At 43.9% G+C, this 19,009-nt stretch overlaps 1 protein-coding gene across 1 annotated transcript in view; it reads left to right on the top strand.

The window, feature by feature from the left end:
* Window positions 1–19,009, top strand: part of LOC129704921 (collagen alpha-1(VII) chain-like) — a 128,948-nt gene that overhangs the window by 59,436 nt on the left and 50,503 nt on the right. The window contains exons 40-47 of the mRNA XM_055648330.1: window positions 4,619–4,663; window positions 9,425–9,460; window positions 12,222–12,257; window positions 13,726–13,770; window positions 15,189–15,221; window positions 16,093–16,155; window positions 16,490–16,525; window positions 18,088–18,168. Of these exons, the coding sequence (XP_055504305.1) occupies window positions 4,619–4,663; window positions 9,425–9,460; window positions 12,222–12,257; window positions 13,726–13,770; window positions 15,189–15,221; window positions 16,093–16,155; window positions 16,490–16,525; window positions 18,088–18,168 (375 nt within the window). The remainder of the gene's footprint in view (window positions 1–4,618; window positions 4,664–9,424; window positions 9,461–12,221; window positions 12,258–13,725; window positions 13,771–15,188; window positions 15,222–16,092; window positions 16,156–16,489; window positions 16,526–18,087; window positions 18,169–19,009) is intronic.

Genomic DNA, 19,009 nt, shown 5'->3' with positions numbered 1-19,009 from the left:
GTGACATGGTTAGTTCAGAGACTAGGGTTCTGAACTTGAATAAAAGAGACTTTGAAGGTATGAGAGGGGAATTGGCCAGGATAGACTGGCAAATTATTCTTAAAGGGTTGACAGTGGAATTGCAATGCCGAAGACCCAGACAGGGATGAACTCCAGAAATTGTTCATCCCTGTCTGGCGAAAAAATAAAACTGGGAAGGCGGCTCAACCGTTGCTGACGAGGGAAGTCAAGGATAGTGTTAAAGCCAAGGAAGAGGCATATAAATTGGCCAGAAGAAGCGGCAAACCAGGGGGCAGGGAGAAATTTAGAACAGAGGAGGACAAACGGGTTAATTAAGAGGGGGAAAAAGAAAATGAAAGAAAGTTTGTGGGAAATATAAAATCTGACAGTAAAAGTTTCTTTAGACACGTAAAAAGGAAAAGATTAGTGAAGACAAATGGTGGTCCCTTATAGTCAGAGACGGGTGAATTTATAATGGGAAACAAAGAAATGGCAGAACAGTTAAACGAGTACTTTGGTTCTGTCTTCACTAAGGAAGACATAAACAATCTCCTGGAAATACTAAGGGACTGAGGATCCAGTGGGTGGGAGGAACTTGAGGGAATCCACATTAGTCAGAAAATGGTGTTAGGTAAACTGTTGGGACTGAAGGCAGATAAATCCCCAGAGCTTGATGGTCTGCATCCCAGAATACTCAAGGTGGTGGCACTAGAAATCGTGGATGCATTGGTGATCATTTCTCAATGTTCTCTCGACTCTGGATCAGTTCCTGTGGACTGGAGGGTAGCCAATGTAGCTCCACTTTTTATGAAAGGAGGGAGAGAAAAAACAGGGAATTAAAGACCAGTTAGCCTTACATCGGTAGTGGGGAAGATGCTGGAGTCGATCATTAAAGATGTCATAGAAGCGCATTTGGAAAGCAGTGACGGGATCGGTCAAAGTCAGCATGGGTTTATGAAGGAGAGATCATGCTTGACTAATCTTTTGGAATTTTTTGAGGATGTAACAAGTAGAATGGATAAGGGAGAGCCAGTGGATGTGGTGTGTCTGGACTTTCAAAAAGCCTTTGACAAGGTCCTACACAAGCGATTAGTGTGTAAAATTAGAGCACATTGTATTGGGGGTAGGGTATTGACATGGATAGAGAACTGGTTGGCAGACAGGAAGCAAAGAGTAGGAATTAACGGGTCCTTTTCAGAATGGCAGGCAGTGACTAGTGGGCTGCTGCAAGGCTCAGTGCTGGGACCCCAGTTGTTTACAATATATATTAACGATTTAGACGAGGGAATTAGATGTAAAATCTCTAAGTTTGCAGATGACACAAAGCTGGGTGGCAGTGTGAGCTGCGAGGAGGATGCTATGAGGCTGCAGGATGACTTGGATAGGTTGGGTGAGTGGGCAGAAGCATGGTAGATGCAGTATAATGTGGTAAATGTGAAGTTATCCACTTTGGTGACAAGAACAGGGAGGCAGATTATTATCTGAATGGTGTCAGATTGGGAGAAGTGGAGGTGCAACGAGACCTGGGTGTGCTTGTACATTGGTCACTGAAAGTAAGCATGCAGGTGCAGCAGACAGTGAAGAAAGCCAATGGCATGTTGGCCCTCATTGCGAGAGGATTTGAGTTTTGGAGCAAAGGAGGTCCTACTGCAGTTGTACAGGGCCCTGGTGAGACCACACCTGGAGTATTGTGTGCAGTTTTGGTCTCCTAATTTGAGGTAGGACATTATTGCTATTGAGGGAGTGCAGCGTAGGTTCACCAGATTAATACCCGGGATGGTGGGACTGATGTATGATGAAAGAATGGATCGGCAGGGCTTGTATTCACTGGAATTTGGAAGGATGAGAGGCCATCTTATAGAAACGTAAACAATTCTTAGAGGATTGTACTGAGATGAGGAAATGTTTTCTCCCAGAGAGTTGTAAATCTGTGGAATTCTCTGCCACAGAAGGCAGTGGCCAATTTACTGGGTGTTTTCAAGAGCGAGTTAGATTTAGCTCTTATGGAATCAATGGATCTGGGGGGAAAAAGCCAGAACGGGGTACTGATTTTGGATGATCAGCCATAATCATATTGAATAACAGTGCTGGCTCAAAGGGCCGAATGGCCTACTCCTGCATCTATTTTCTATGTGTCTATGTTTTTCCAATTGTCGCCAGTAACTAAGAGGAGTGCAATCACCACAATTTAGTGCGTCATTAAGAAGAAAAGTAAAGATAATCAAGGAAACTACAGGCCTGTGAACCTCACCTCCCAAAGTGTAACTCCTTACACTTGGCCGTATTAAACTCCATCTGTCCTTTCTTCTGTAGTTAACCTATATCCCACTGTATTTATTAACTGCCTTCCCCACTGCCCGCAACTCCACCAATTTTGGTGTCCTCAGCAAACTTACTAACCAACCAATCTATAGTTCCATCCAAGTCATTTTATATTTATCACATACAGCAGAGGTCCCGGCACAGATCCCGGCAGAACACCACTGGTCACAGCCAGAATTATACCCTTCCACCACTACCTTCTGCCTTCTCTGTGTAAGCCATTTCTGAATCCAAACACCAAGCCATCGTGGTTCCTATACATCTTAATCTTCTGGTTCAGCCTACCGTGAGGGACTTCACCAAATACCTTGCTATTTAGACAGCATCCACGGTGCTGCCCTCACCAGTCACCTTTGTCACCTAGTTAAAGTACCTCAATTACGTTCATGAGACATGACCTGTCATGGACGAAGCCATGCTGACTGTCCTTAACTAAACCATTCTCTTCCAAATGTGACTAAATCCTATCCTGAAGAATCCTCTCCAATGCTGCCTGGATTAGAAAGCATTACATCGATGTAGAGGTCAGACAAAGTTGGATTGTTTCCTCTGGAGATTTGGAGTTAAGAGGAGACACGATAGAAGTGTAATATTATGAGAGACATAGATAGGGTAGCCAATCAGAACCTTTTTCCCCAGGGTGGAAAAGACCAGAGAACAGAACTTTTAAGGTGAGATGGGGAAAGCTTAAAGGGCAGGGCAAGTTTTCTATGCACAGAGACGTGGGTGCCAGGAACATGCTCTCAGGGATGGTGGTGAACGCAGATACAACTGTGATGTTTAAACAGCTTTTAGGTAGGTACATAGATATGCAAGGAATGAAAGGATATACTGTAGATCCAGTGCAGGCTGAGGAAATTAGACATCATATTCGGCATAGACACTGTGTTGCCTTATTTAGGATTGAAGTGAAGAGAAACATTTTCCTTGGAAGTTTGTCTGTCTTTGACATTCTGTAATCCATAGAGCTATGAATGTTCAGTCAATGAGTGTATTTGAGACTGAGAGATATGAGTAGCTCGGTGGCACTGTGGCGCAGTGGTAGAGCTGCAGCCTTAAGGGCTTGTCCCACGAGCATGCGACTGCATGCGGCAAGCGCGACCTAACATGGTCGCTTGAGCCGTATTGCCTCGCGGGGCCGGTTTCCTCCCACTTCGATCGTCGGAGCCGTATGGAGTTGTCCCGACATCGTGCGGTGCTCCGAAAAACTGACACTGTCCAAAAATTCCGCGGCTGCAATGGGCTGTCGGCCCGCAGCCGCATTGAGGCCGTACGCAACGCCTCGACGAGCTTACGCTGCATCTTGACGCCGTACGCAGCGTCTTGGCACAGTACGTCACGCGCAAATTTCCCGCGGACTTCGCTCGAACTTCACGTTAACTCGTATGGGGTCACTCGACCTCCGCGCGGCCCCCGCTTCCGGTTTGGTCGCGCTCGCCGCATGCAGTCGCATGCTGATGGGAAAGGCCTTGTACGGGGATTACTCGACCTCCGCGCGGCCCCCGCTTCCAGTTTGGTCGCATGCTCGTGGGACAGGCCCTTTACGGTGCCAGAGACCCGGGTACAATCCTGACTACGGGTGTTGTCTGCACGGAGTTTACATGTTCGCTTTGTGACTGCGTGGTTTTTCTCCGGGAGCTCCGGTTTCCTCCCACACTCCAAATACTTACAGTTTTTTTTTTTTTTTAATTCAATTTCAATTTTATTTTTAACATGTTTTATGTTTTATTATTTATTATTTATTTATTTATTTATGATTTTTTTTATTTTTTTTTATTTTTTATGATACTGCCTGTAAGGGAAATTCATTTCGTTGTCTCAAATTGAGACAATGCCAATACATTTGAATACAATACAATACAATACAATACAGGTTAATTGGCTTTGGTAAAAATTGTAAATTGTCCCTCGTCTGGGTAGGATAGTGCTAGTGTACGGAGATCACTGGTTGGTGTGGACTCGGTGTGCCGAATGGCCTCTTTCCACGCTGTATCACTAAACTAAACTTAAAATATAGATCTTTATGTAATTAGGAAATCAAGAGCTGTATGCTAGATAAAGAATTTGAGATAGACCACGGTCGTACTTAATATCAGATTGGCTTGAAGAGGTGAATGGTTGACTCCTAATGCAGTTTCTTTTCTGGTGTGAGGTTCCAGCAGATGTTTGGCTGACTACTGTTTGGAGTTGCACGGGCCAGGAGACACTGAAGACCATGTTCCTGTGCAGGACTGTTCTATAGTTAGTGAAACCTGGACCGCTGACTTGTTCTCACTGCCTTATCCTTGCCTTTCAGGGGAATCCAGGGGAAGAGGGTCTTCCAGGAATAGAAGGGAAACCAGTAAGTAACTTTCATTGTGAGTGGAAAAAAATGAATTATTTATGAACCTCTGGGGTTGAAATTGTGCACTGTGGGGGTTGATTCAGAGCTCGTTTGTCTGACCGTTGTTTTTAGCAAGGGTGATCAAATTAAAGTTGCAAGATCTACAAGTGACCCCTTGGGAAAATTGAAGGTGATAACACTGATCTCTCACTGATTCTTTCACTGTGTCTACGGTGTCATTTCATCCTGCACATGGGCCTGTTAAACGTTGAAGCAATTCAATACAGCACCTATATCCTGATCAAAGGGATAGATGAATGACTTATGGACCTGTCCCACTTAGGCTATTGTTATGTGACTGCCGGTGATGTCATAGTCATGGCAGGTCGCCGAAAAACTGGCGACTGGACCCCCCTTGACATGAAAAACTGAATTAGAATCATATTACTTTAACAACAACAAAAAACGAAGTCAGCACCGCCTGCAACCTACGTCACCTGGCGACAACCTACGTTAACCTGGCGACAACTACTTCAGGAGAAGTCAAGTTACATTCATTGGCATCAAACCCACTGTTGCCGACGGTCTCCGAAAACTTTTCAACATGTTGAAAATCCAGAGGTGACCAGAAAGACGCTACGACTCTTTGGGCGACTGAGGAGACAACTCACGACCATACAGCGACAGCCTAGTCGCCTGGAGTCGCCTAACAAATTGCCTAAGTGGGACAGGCCCATTACACTCACAATTGCCTTGAAATTGGACACATTTGCACCAATTTTTATGTGTAAAGTATGCATACATATCGTTTTGTGCAAGTTTTATTGCGATTACCAGTATTTCCCATTGAAATCGCACTTGGACAGTACCGTTGAGCACAAATCACATATAATTCACCTCGGTCATGCTGGATGTCTAAAATAAAAATGGGAAAGAAAGCTTAAAATCCACAGCAGTTTGAGTTGCAGCTGAGGGAATAGAAACTGAGGTAATGTTTTGGTTTGAAACCCCTTCATCAGAACTGGGTAGGAGACAAAAGCAGTTGCATAAACTACAGGGGAGGGGAGGGAAGTGCAATGTCACAGATAGGAGTAAAACTAGGTCGACCATGGGAATAAGTTTATGTGATAGGAGCAGAATTAGGCCATTCAGCCCATCACGTCTACCCTGCCATTGAATCAGGGCTGATCTTTCTTTCCCTCTCAACCGCATTCACCTGCCTTCTCCTGTAAACAAGGCGATCTGTTCAATAGATGAATGGAAGCAGTTATATATACAGTATATATAAGAGAGAGAGAGAGAGAACAAGGTAAAATTTGGATGGATGTTCTTATCAGAGGTGTTCAACCTTTGGTAGGGGTCTATCCAATGTGTAGTGCTCACAGAATCGGGGATTGGTTCATTTAAAGGGGATACCATATTACAATATAAAAAAGGACAGTAAATGCCACTTCAATTAAGTCAGTTATTGAAGCAGAGTATTGACGCTGCTGAATGGCTGGAAGAGCAGTAAAATCTGCCCCACTTTCCTTAGAAAGCTTTCAAGCATTGTGTTAAATGGAGAGGTGGGAGAGTGTAGAACCAGAGGGCACAGCCTCGGAATAAAAGGACGTACCTTTAGAAAAGAGATCAGGAGGAACTTCCTCTGGCAGAGCTTGGTGAAGCTGTGGAATTCAATGTCACAGACGGCCGTGAAGGCCAAGTCATTGCGTGTTTTTAAAGTGGAGATTGATAAGTTCTTGATTAGTAAAGTGCATCAAAGGTTATGGGCAGGAGAATGGGCATGACAGGGAAAAATAGATCAGCCATGATTGAATGGCGGTCCAGACTCGAATTTCCCAATCCTGTTCCTGTGTCATATGATACGAGTCAAGGCTGTTTAAATGTCATATATAACGACATCAAAACAATGAAACTCCAAAGTTGTCTTTTAAACATTATACTTGGCCACCCATGGGCATTGAATGAGATTATCCTGTTCTGTCCACAGGGTCGCTATTAATGCATTCAACAAAGTTTATGTGTTTAACTGTGAATTATTTTCTATACTGTTATTTCCATGTAAACCCTTCCTCAGATAATTACAGTTGTACACCGTCTATACTGGACTGTTTGATGATATAAAGTTGTTTCTATAATAATGTGTAAGAACTGCAGATGTTGGTTTAAACCGAAGATAGACACAAGAAGCTGGAGTATCTCAGCTGGACAGGCAGCATAGTTGAGAAGGAATGGTGACATTTTGGGCCAACCTTTCTTCGACCTTTTCTAGGGATAAGGGAAACGAGAGATATACTGTAGACGGTGATGTGGAGAGATAAAGAACAATGAATGAAAGATATGCAAAACAGTAGTGATGATAAAGGAAACCGGCCAATGTAAGCTGTTTGTAGGGATGAAAATTGGTCTCGCTGATGTATAAGAGTCCACATTTTGAACAACAGATACAGTAGATGAGGTTGGAGGAGGTGCAAGTGAACCTCTACCTAACATGAAAGGACTGTCAGTACTAGTGATCCCACCACTGGCCACATTTTCCCATCTCCACCCCTTTCTGCCTTCCGCAGAGACCGTTCCCTCCACAACTCCCTGGTTAACTCATCCCCACCCTTCCCACCCCCTCTCCAGGTACCTTCCCCTGCAACCGCAGAAGATGCATCGCCTGTCGCTATACCTCCTCCCTCGATTCTGTCTACGATACCCGACAGTCCTTTCAGGTTAGGCAGAGGTTCACTTACACCTCCTCCAACCTCATCTACTGTATCCGCTGTTTCCTTTATCATCGTAACTTTTTTGCATTTCTTTCACTCATTGTTCTTTAACTCTCCACATCACCGTCTATATCTCTTGTTTCCCTTATCCCTAACCAATCTGAAGAACGGTCTCGACCCGAAATGTCACCCCTTCCTTCTCTCCAGAGATGCTGTCTGTCCCGCTGAGTTACTCCAGATTTTTGTTGTCATAGTAAAGTGGCTTGACAGAGACAACCTTTAAATCTCTACTTCTTCTTTCAGCCAAACAGAACCAGCCTGGATTTATGTTCAGTGTTGTCGGTATTTGTTTGATAAACGTGTGTCCCTTGTTACATATCACTCGCACGTCAAACCTTGTCCTGTCCGTTATCTCCACAACACAATTCAGGTCGGTCATTCATTAATATTAACATGCCAAGGGGATAAAGAGCCATTATCATCCACGATGTTAAATAATGAAGAATAATTCTGGCATTATTTATGATTGTTTGATGATCACGTTCTACTGTGTCACTTAAGCTTTGGGAATCCATTAGTCAAATTAATTGATTCGGCACTGAAAGATTTCCACAAATCTACACGTTATCACGTGTATAAGAAGAAAACTTGCCCCTTGGCATTTGTGTGTTAAAAGGAGCAAATGAAATCAAATGCAGTGAAGTCTAACCCAATCATTAAAAAAATAATTTGTTGTTTGTCTCTTGTTCTGTAACCACATCTGGGTGTCTCAGCGAGTATTGTTTCGGGTGATAAGGTTTTGATGTTATCTGTTATGTTGTCATGTGTCATTTATTTTCTTAAATTCAGGGTCGACCAGGGTACAGAGGGCAATCTGGCCTTCCCGTAAGTAACCAAATTAAGTCTTGAAGCATCGAGTGAGTTGCCCTGGTGCTGGATTGGACTATAGGGCACTGCCTGGCCATCGACTTTCACTGCCACTGTTAGGCTGTTATGTCTGTCTTGTTGTGCACTAACACTAATGACTCACTGTCAGACTGGAACCATAAAGTAGCAAAGCTGCTTCCACTAGAGTGGCCGTGTCAATGTCACAACCAATTCCAGGGCTTGTTCGTCTATGCAGCTCCTGGCCCTGGTACAAGAGGTTTCATTTTGAGTGGGATCTTTGGCTGCAGGCTGGAACTACAGCAAGCTCACCAAGATCACACTGTTCTTGGCTCAATGTGCAATTGAAGTCTAATTTAATTTTTAGCTTATTGTCACCGAGGTACACTGAAAAGCACTTTTGTGGTCTGCTATCCAGCCAGCTGAAAGACTACACATGATTACAATCAAGCTGTCCACAATATACAGATGCAGGATAAAAGGAATAATGTTTAGTGCAAGATAAAGTGCAGTAATGTCCGATTAAAGACAGTCCCACTGACGTTTCACAAGTTATGAACAAATAATTGGTTGGGTCACCCTTTTGAAGAAAGATAACCAGGGGTGGCATAAAGGCACAGCTGATAGAACTACAGTCTCAATGCCAGAGACCAGGGTTGGATCCTGACCTCGGGTGCTGTTTGTGTGTGGAGTTTGCACATTCTCCCTGTGACCGCTTAGGTTTCCTCCAGGTGCTCCGGTTTCCTCCCACATCCCAAAGACATGTGCATTTGTAGGTTAATTGCACCTGGTGTGCAGAGAGTGGATGCAAAAGTGATACACCGTACAACTTGTATGAACGGGTGATCGATGGTCAGTGTGGATTCAGTGGGACGAAGGGCCTGTTTCCATGCTGTATTTTTCAATCAATCAATTCATCAATCGATCAAGAAGCCTAAAGTTAGCAGCCAGGAGCTGTCAAAGAGCAAGCACTGAGTGTGACATCGTGGCGTGGTTCCAGTCCTGTCCGTCCATGTCTGTCTCAGTCTCTGTCTTGTGAGAGGCTATCACAGTCTGATCTCTGCTGCCCACCCTTTTATTTAAAGCCTTGTAATTCTGGAGTGTAGATTGCAGACAATGAACCTGCTTTGCTCAGATAACTTCTTGCTCTCTTAACTTTTTGGCATGACTCAAATGTTTACAGGGACTGCCAGGCTTCCCTGGAGTACTTGGCCGCCCGGTAGGTGTGCTCACATTGCTTCTCACGACTGCGTGTATTTTGCATGTCACAATAATGCTTCTTTACACTGGCTTCTCCACAACAAGACTGTCAGCGAATTTCAACGTTGACCATGCTCTGGGCTGTCTTTGGAAAGGGTGTTGCACACTGGGAAGGTGGAATGAAACGGGGCCCTATAGGTGCTGTCTGTACAGAGCTGGAACGTTCTCCCTGTGACCGCATGGGTTTCCTCCCACACTCCAAAGACATGCAGGTTTATAGAATAATTGGCTCCTGTAAAAATCGTCCTTAGTGTGCAGGATAGAACTGGTGTGCATGTTGGTCGGCACGGACTGGGTGAGCCAAAGGTACTGTTTCCACGCAGTATCTCTAAACTAACACTAAGCAAATGGATTTTTGGTTGCATAAAGGACATTTGGACTGGTACATGAATAGGAAAGATTTAGAGGGGACCAGCAGAGATGATCGGCATGGTTAAGTTAAGTGCTGTATGACTCAATAACTATAATAATCACCAATGCAATCCAGGGTCTTAATGCACTCAGATCACCGTCAGGATAACGGAGGGAGGCTTATAAACCCAAGATTTGACAAAAGTGAGAAACAGTAATCAAAACCATATTTCTGTTTCTGACAAAATCCATTGTATTTCCTATTTACAGTTACCTGGGCACTTGCATTAGGGTTTAGGAATTTGGTCAGGATAAGCGATAATATCTGTTCCCTCAATCAATTAATTGCTCTGCCAAAGCTCCTTGATGCCCATGGGGTAGATACTGGCAAGCTGATCCCATGTCTACGTAGCATCCACAGTGAAGGGAGGGAGAAATATGGAACTGGGTAGGTCATGTAGATGACAAGGGGTACGATGTCATTGTGAAGTGGAACTATTTGCATGTAATGCACTGGTTTGCCTCACTCCAGTTGGGTTCCATGTATGGAGGCCAACGCAAAGAGATTGTGCCAAGTATATTTTTCTGAGTCCAACACCCATTCCAAGAGACACTCCAAGAGGTACCGAGAAATATTTGAGAGAATTTTGATTGCAATGTTGGTTGAAGGCCTTTGATAAAATGCTCAATTGCAACTATAATGATGCACTTATGGAATATATGTATATTTATGGAATAAGCAAGCAGATGTGCTCCTAAAAGTATAAATGTATTTACCCAGTTAAATGAAGGACTACCATTACTACCCTACCCCCCCCCCCCCCCCCCCCCCCCCCCCCCCCCCCCCCCCCCCCCCCCCCCCCCCCCCCCCCCCCACCTTTAAACCATTGTTCTGCATAATCTTGAGTGCTATTGGGAACAGAAGATCACAAGGGCATTTATCTCCTCCAATCTGAAGACAAAATAGGTTGAAGATCTAGAATGCAAATGCCCAAATGCTTGGAGAACTCAGTGGGTTCAGCAGCATTTGTGGAGGCAAATGTCGATGTCAATATTTTGGGTCAAGGCGCTGCATCAGGACTGAGAGGGAAATAGAAAAAAATACCGGAAAATAACAATATAAGTGAAGGATTAGGTAGAGGCTGGAAGATGAGGGGTGGAGGTGGGATTGATGGGCAGGTGGAACCAGGTGAGGTCTCCCTTTGTTCAACCTTCCCATCCTCTCCCATCTTCTCCTCCTTACTTGGCTCCATCTGCCCATCATTCCATCCTCCTCATCAGGTCCCATTTATCACCCACCAGCCCCTGTCCAACCCCTCCCTCGTACTGCTATTTACTGGCAATCTTTCCTCTTCCCTCTCGGTCCTGATGCAGGGTTTTGACACAAAATGGTGATATATACCTTTTGCCTTTGCAGATACTGTTGTGTTTTCCCATCTTTTTTTGTTTCAGCTTCTCTAGCCTATTGGGTTATTTGGTTATATGATACCACCAACTCCACTTCTTAATCCAAATACCCTTGCTTGACAAAACTAGACAACATTCTGACAATGTTCCTCCCGTAGTCTGTAAAAGACAGCTTTAGTTAGAGTCTCAACTTATCATTAAACATAGCCCCTGCAGCTGGAACCTGCAGTGGGGCATAGAATGATCTTGGTTAACACTGTCCCCTGTAACTCGTGCTCCGATAACCTGTTGCATTTGGCTCGCCCATTGAGGACGTTTCCCATCAGGCGTGGCCCTGAAATAAATCAATTTCCAGATGTAACAAGGAATTAACTTTTCCAACAAAGTGAACTGGATAACAATTCTGATTTCATCACGAGTTGTTTGTGAAGGTTTTCCAACCATAGGAGAATATCTGTGAATCAGTTGAATGCCTCACCTTTGCAGAAATGACCACTGCCCAATTAATTTCCCTTTTGAGGTCCAATTCTGGACTCACCAACCCTGCAAGCAGTGTGCAGACCATATCCATACACTATATGTAAATTTTTAAAAACCCTCACCCCCATTATAAGCTTTGTCCTCCACTTTAAACCTTTGCCACTGGTTAAACCCTTGAACCATCCAGAAATGTGACCAGTTTCCCTTCTATTTACCCTCTCTAAACTGATCATTTCTGTCAAATGTCCATTCAACCTTCCTTGTTCCAAGGAGAACTTCTTCAGTCTAACCCTAAAACTTCATGATCTGAACCTAAAACCAGCTCGGAAGGAAATTTATGAAATTTAGAAGAGGCTATGAACTTCATTAACCCATCTAAGTGCATCTATTGCAGTGACAGTTCCTGTTTATTTTAGTATATGCTGATTTTATGATGAAACAATCCATTTGGCGAGGTCGACTAACTTGTATTTGTAAATCAGGGAAACCAAGGAGACTCTGGACCACCAGGCCAACAGGTAGGTTCACATCTTAAACAATCAGCTTCATAGTTCTTGTTACCCTCCATAACCAGGTTGCCTTCGGTATATAAGTATCCTGTGTTTGGGCATTTCATACAACGCCCTTTCTTTTCAATTATTCCTGGGAAGTTGATAGGAACATACTTCTTGTCCATGCTCTGCAGATCGCCAAAGGTGATGGCTTTTACCTGTACTACTTGCAAATGGTTAACTCGGAGGTCAGTGGCTGCAGTCAATAAGGGACTGGGGCAGGAATTTGCTGCAATGAATATGTGAAACTGGAAAGCAAAGAAAGTCCATCGTCCATTCCCGAGGCTAAAATGGTCAGACCATCATAACTGGAATCTTATTCCCTCTGCCTACAACCCAATGTTCATATAGTCCCAGAATTTCCTGAGAGTGGCGAGTGAATAAGGGAAAAGAAACAGAACAAGTGGAGGAAGAAAGATCATCTCTCACCTTCTTGGACCATTATCATAAGATCATGTGATAGGAACAGAATTAGTCCATTAGGTCCATCGTCTACTCCGCCATTCAAACATGGCTGATCTATCTCCCTCCTAACCCCATTCACCTGCCTCCTCCCCATAACCTCTGACACCTGTACTAATCAAGAATTTATCTACCTTTGCCTTAAATATATCCACTGACTTAGCCTCCACAGCCTTCTGTGGCAAGCCTTTCACTATTCTGTACATTTCAATGAGGTCCCCCCTCATTTTTCTAAACTCCAAAGAGTACAGGCCCAATGCCATCAAACGCTTATCATATGTTATCATTGAACTAGTACACCAGATAACAAACTAGTTCTTGATTACCAAATAATATTATTATCCACAAGTCTACCTTAGTTGACAGTAGATCCAATTTTCTGTAACATTGATGGGTGCATGCTATAACATAATCAATGAAGTTCCTGAAACTTGAGTGTCATCACTGCTGCATTCCACAACTCTACTTTTAGGCTTTGTCTGCAGTTCCCTGTCTCCACAATAGCACGATCTACATCCCTACTTTCTAGTTATTAGCACTAAATGGCCTGCCCCACTTATGCGATTTTTTTCAGCGACTTGCCGGCATCCGTCATAGTCGCAGTAGGTTGACAAAAATGTTCAACATGCTGAAAATCCCGCGGCAACCAAAAAAAGGTACGACTCATTGGGTGCCAACTCACGAACATACAGGCATCATCCCATGTCGCCTGTATGGTCGTGAGTAGTCACCCAAAGAGTCGTACCTTTTTCTGGTCGCTGCTGGATTTTCAACATGTTGAAAAATTTCAGCAAACTGCTGCGACTATGATGGGTGCCGGCCAGTCGCCGAAAAAAATCACGTAAGTGGGACAGGCCCTTCACTATTCTTTCCCCTACAACAAAGTAATGTGGGGACAGGAACTTGAAAATAAAATTGGGCCACTAATAAATTGACCACTACATTTGTTAATCTTCTCTCTCCTCTCCCCAAGGGCACAACAGGACCACAAGGCCCAGCGGGTGTGCCCGGAGTGAAGGTAAGTCTTGCTGGATTTTCTCTCAAGCAGCATTCAACTTGTACCAGAGGAGGCAGGATAGGTTTGTTAAGGTGCAAAATGCTTTACTACAGGGGAGTGTGCTAAATCCAGGGACCATTGCATCCTTAAAGAGAAGAGCAAATAACTCAGAAACTAAGGGAAGCTCAGGCATCTTGTGGGGCTAGGCTTGAGCTATCCACTTAGGAGCTAGTTCTGACGCAGTGTTCTGAGTAGATTCGTACTGTGGTGTAACCCACGCCTGGAACATGTGGGAGAATGATTAAATCCTGTAGACAGTACATCCTGTAATGTCTGTGGCATAGGGATTCCCCATTCTCCTGCGAGTGTACAGGTTTCCCCAGTATTCCAGTTTCCTCCCATATCTCAAAGAAATGCGGGTCAATAGATTAATTGACCACTGAAAATTGCCTAGTGTGTAGGTGAGTGGCAGAATTGGAGGTGGGGGTGGGGGGTGATAGTGGGAGTTGAACAAACTACAAGGAGAAAAAAGAAATGGGATTAATGTGAGTAGGTGCTTGATGGTTGACATGCATTGGGTTGGCGAAAGGGTCTTTTTATGTAGAAACAAAGAACTGCAGACACTGGTTTACAAAAGAAGATTCAAAGTGCTGGACTAAGCAAGTCAGGCAGCATCTTTGGAAAACATGGACATGTGGCATTTTGCGCCTGGACCCTTCTACAGACTGAAGAAGAGTCCTGGCCTGAAATGTCACCTATCCATGTAGTGCAGAGAAGCTGACTGACCCATTGAGTTACTCTCACACTTTGGGTCTTTTTGCGTGCTGTATTTCTCTCTCGGGCGTCCTGAGAAGGGTTGAGGGTGAGTGGTTAGGGTAGGATCTGGAAAATTGGCAGGAAAATTGAAGCATTGAATCAGTTCTATTGGGGGTTGAAAGGCTGAGGGAGGGAATGGTGTGGAGGTTGAGAGAGAGGGAGACCCTTACCAGAAGGTAACCAGAAAGGCATCCCATGATGCAATGTCAACTCACTTTTGATTCTGGCTCAATGACCTTCCAGAATTAGTAGCCCCAAAACACTTACAAACTATTGAAGAGAGAATGCTCTCTCCATGTAACATTGAGCCTCTGCTAGGCAAGGGTGGAGTAGTGCGAATTACCAACTGCCCTTCACCAAAAAACACTACAGAATTGGAAAAGTACTTACCCTAGCAGTCGTTGCCAATTCATTGCCTGAGTCTGAAGAAGGGTCCCAACCCTGAATCCCTATCCATGTTCACCCAAAATGCTGCCTGACCCGCTGAGTTACTTTAGCACTTCTCCTCGGAGAATCTAGAAGGGTCTTGACTTCTCCTAGGTTGTTGATTCTACCGTGATTATTTAATAAAATCTTGGTGTTCCATTACAGTTTTAATATATTCTGGGGTTTTTCTGTCACAGGGTATCCAAGGTGACCAGGGTTTGAGTATTCAGGTAAGTAAGAACAGAAAACACCAAACTGTGAGGATTGTGCTGGGTTCAAATATCTGCCTCTTAAATGTCCTTGAAGCACTCTCCCTTCTTGCCTCCTGAGACCCTCTAATCCATGAAGCCCCCATTCCCCATTCCACTGTTGTCTCCGATTGTAGTCAACCCTCTTGAACTCCAGGATGAAGGCCCAAACTCCATCCAACAACGCACTGATCCTCGTAGAAACAAGAAACTGCAGGTACTGGTTTACAAACCAAAACAATGCACTGTATCAAAGTACTGTATCTCAGTGACGACCCCTTCCTTTCCAACATTCCTCCTACTCATGGTCTCCCCCTGCTGGTCTTCCGCCCACTTCGGACCTTTTTATTCCCAACTGCCAGCACATCAACCATCTTGATTTCTGCACTCTCCTTACCCATTCCAATCTCACCCCCTCTGAATGCTCAGTCTTCCATCATCAGTCTGAAGAAGTGTCCTAACCCAAAACATCACCTATTCATGTTCTCCAGAGATGCTGCCCGACCTGTGAGTGACTCCAGCACTTTGTGTCCTTTTAAGGTACTGATCCTACATTAGTCAACACAGGCCTGGACAAATGATCCTAAAGTTTAAGTCGCACCACACCAGCTGACAAATATAAGTTCAGTTAAATAAATTAATGAGTAAGAAGTAGTGTCAATCATGGCGTAAACATATCTGATTCAATCCTCTTGTTGCCCGATGGGTGACTCCAAATAAACCCAAATAGAATAACTTACCAGCTCTCTGAACTGCCTGAGTTAAGCCAGCCAGTTGAACAGAATAAGTTGGAAATTATTCTTCTGCTTTGGTTATGTGACCTGTGCTTGATGAATTTATTCTCTACATCTAGGGGCCGCCTGGTCCTCCTGGTAACATGGGACTTCCTGGAAACTCTGGTGCTCCCGGAGCTATGGTATATATCACCTTTCTCAACTATGCGGAGTGTTTTATTCAGTGGGGGTGTTGATGGGGCATGTGGAGAAAGAAAAGATGGGCTAACAAGATGTGTAAATGAGTTAACAATGCTCACAGAAGCCTATGGTCAGTGAAAATGGAAACTAAGATTATGGTCTGAAATTAATTCCAGTTTTGAGACTGGAAGAGTTTAAATTGCCTAATCAAACGAGACATCAAAGTGGGATTGGGAAGTAGAACTAAAATGGCAATTGACCCGAGGCTCCCTGTTGTTTATGGGCTTGGTATCCAGTTCAGCCTGGGCAGCTTCATTGATTAGTGTTTCTTTACAGGGTTCTCAAGGAGCCCCAGGCCTGGCAGGCCAAGTGGTAAGTTTGAAACATTTATTTTGTGTGCGTGCTTGCTTGCAACATCACTGCCGTGGGACACTTCTAAACTGTCACAATTAGGAACCGTTTTGACCTGCAAACTCAATGTTCCAGGGAAGTACTACATGTACAGCAATGTTTGCCTTTAATTTCCTTAGACCACCATCTTCTGTTGTTCCTGTGTTCTGTTAACCATAATCCAATTCCCTCCTTTGGATGTACCAGTATATCCAAGAGCTCCTCTCATTTATTTCCCTTTGGAAGCTGGAGGCTTGCTGTATAAGGTCATAGATTGAATTCTGGAAGTGATTAGCTTATGGTTGTATTTTGCCTGCCCAAGTCCTCCTGAAGGATCAGCATGACTCTTCCAGTTGGTTTCTGTATCGAGCTAGGGAGAGATTCAAAGTTCTCAGTTCCTACAATACTGCTCTCTGCAAAGCTGTGGATTCCCAACCAATTTCTTTGATCTTAACCCTCAAAAATCCCACGGCGGATGTATCCTGTCACCAGTCAGTGCCACCATTATCCATACATTGTTGTTGAATAACATACTGTATATGTTATCAACCTTTCAAGCTCACACATATGGGTGGCATTGTGATGCAGTGGTAAAGCTGCTGACTCGGCGCACAGACCTGGGTTCGATCCTGACGATAGGGGAACCCCCATGTGTGGAGTTTGTACGTTCTCCCTGTGACCCTGTGTGTTTTCTCCAGATGCTCCGGTTTCCTCACACATGCTGGCTCGAAGGGCCGAATGGCCTACTCCTGCACCTATTGTTTATTGTCTATCCCAAAGATGTGCGGGTTTGTAGGTTAATTGGCTTCTGCAAAATGCCCCTAGTGCGTAGGATGGAAATCTGGGATAACATAGAACTAGTGTACAGGTGATCGAGGGTCAGCATGGACTCAGTGGTCTGAAGGGCCTGTGTCCATTGCTGTATTTGTTTGTATTGGCCTTTTAATTGAAGGTTTTCCATTGGACCTTAAAGTGATGGTTTGCCTCTTAAACAGCAAATCATAATGTTGTCGCCAATCTAATGGCCTCTGACAACGTCCATTATTTTCCAGACACACTGATATACTTGTGCATAAGGAAAGCAGCGCAGTCCCAGTTACCGTAATACTGTGAAATTCTACTCGGAACTGTCAGCTTTTATACAGATGTTGACCCTTGAAATCGACCGTATTCTCTAATTTCTTATCATCAATTCACCACAATACATTCTCGAAAACACTGATATCTATTAAACTAAATGCTATTCAATCCTTATTTGTATTTAATTTTAGTAAGGATGACTATCAAAAACCAATGCTCCAGGTAACAGCTAGCTGTATATCCAAGGATGCTTATCAAGAGCCTTGTGCTGCATGTCAAAGGATGGCCAAAGGTCCTTGTGCTATACAGCCATCTTAACCTTTGTCAGACTGAAGCTTCCACAATATTACGAACAGCAAATAGATAATAAACACTTTAATAGATGATTAAATAATAATTTTAATCAAACAAGCCTTAAGTGGAGTAACTGTGAATACTGTGTTTTTCATTGAATCCGCTTACAGGGAGAACCAGGGAAGCCTGGAATACCAGGGAGGGATGGAGTTCCAGGAAAAGATGGAGAGAAAGGAGTTCATGGGACGATGGTAATTCAATTTTATCTGCATCTTGCCAACAAGGAAAAGTGGCGTTTCTTAAGTCCAGTCCACCTGCCAATAGATCATAGTACAACAATAGATTTAGGTTTAATATTGTCACCTGTACCAAGGTCACCTGTTTGTTTTGTATGCTATCCAAACAGATCAAATATTACTGTACATAAATTCAATCGTCAAACTCGAGTACAATAGCAAAGGCGAAGGGAGTCCAGAATATAGTTCCCAACATTGTAGCACAACATTTCAATGTGCATAATGGGATAGAGGTGAATTGAACAGTGCCCTAGCTTATGGAAGGACCGTTCAGAAACCTAATAACAGAGGGAAAGAAGCAGTCCCTGAGTCTGGTGGTGTGCTCTTTCAACTTTCTATACCTTTTGCCTGGTGGGAATAGGGAGAAGATGGAATGACCGGGGTGGGACACAAGTCTTTGATTATGTTGGCTGCTTTTCCAAGGCAGTGTGAATGGTAGATGGAATCAATGGTGGGGAGTCTGTGATGGAATGGGCTACATCTATAATTCTCTACATTTCTTGCGGTCTTGGGCAGAGCTATTTCCAAACCACGCTGTGATGCAACCCGACAGTGTGCTTTCTCTGGTGCTGTAGAATTTTGTAAGACTCATTGGAAACATGACAAATTACGTAAGGAAGTAGAAACATTGGTGTGCCTTCTTGGCTGTCGCACCAATATAATCGTTCCACAAAAGGTTGTGGGCAATAGTAACGCCAAGAAACTTGAAACTTTCAACCATCTCCACTTTGGCATATCATGATACCAATTGTCTACCTTTGTGCCGTATCCTCTAATAGGTGTAACTGGATATGAT

The sequence above is a fragment of the Leucoraja erinacea genome, chromosome 16 (genome assembly GCF_028641065.1).
Source record: "Leucoraja erinacea ecotype New England chromosome 16, Leri_hhj_1, whole genome shotgun sequence".
NCBI lineage: Eukaryota > Metazoa > Chordata > Chondrichthyes > Rajiformes > Rajidae > Leucoraja > Leucoraja erinaceus.
This window is presented reverse-complemented; position numbering and strand designations above follow the sequence as displayed.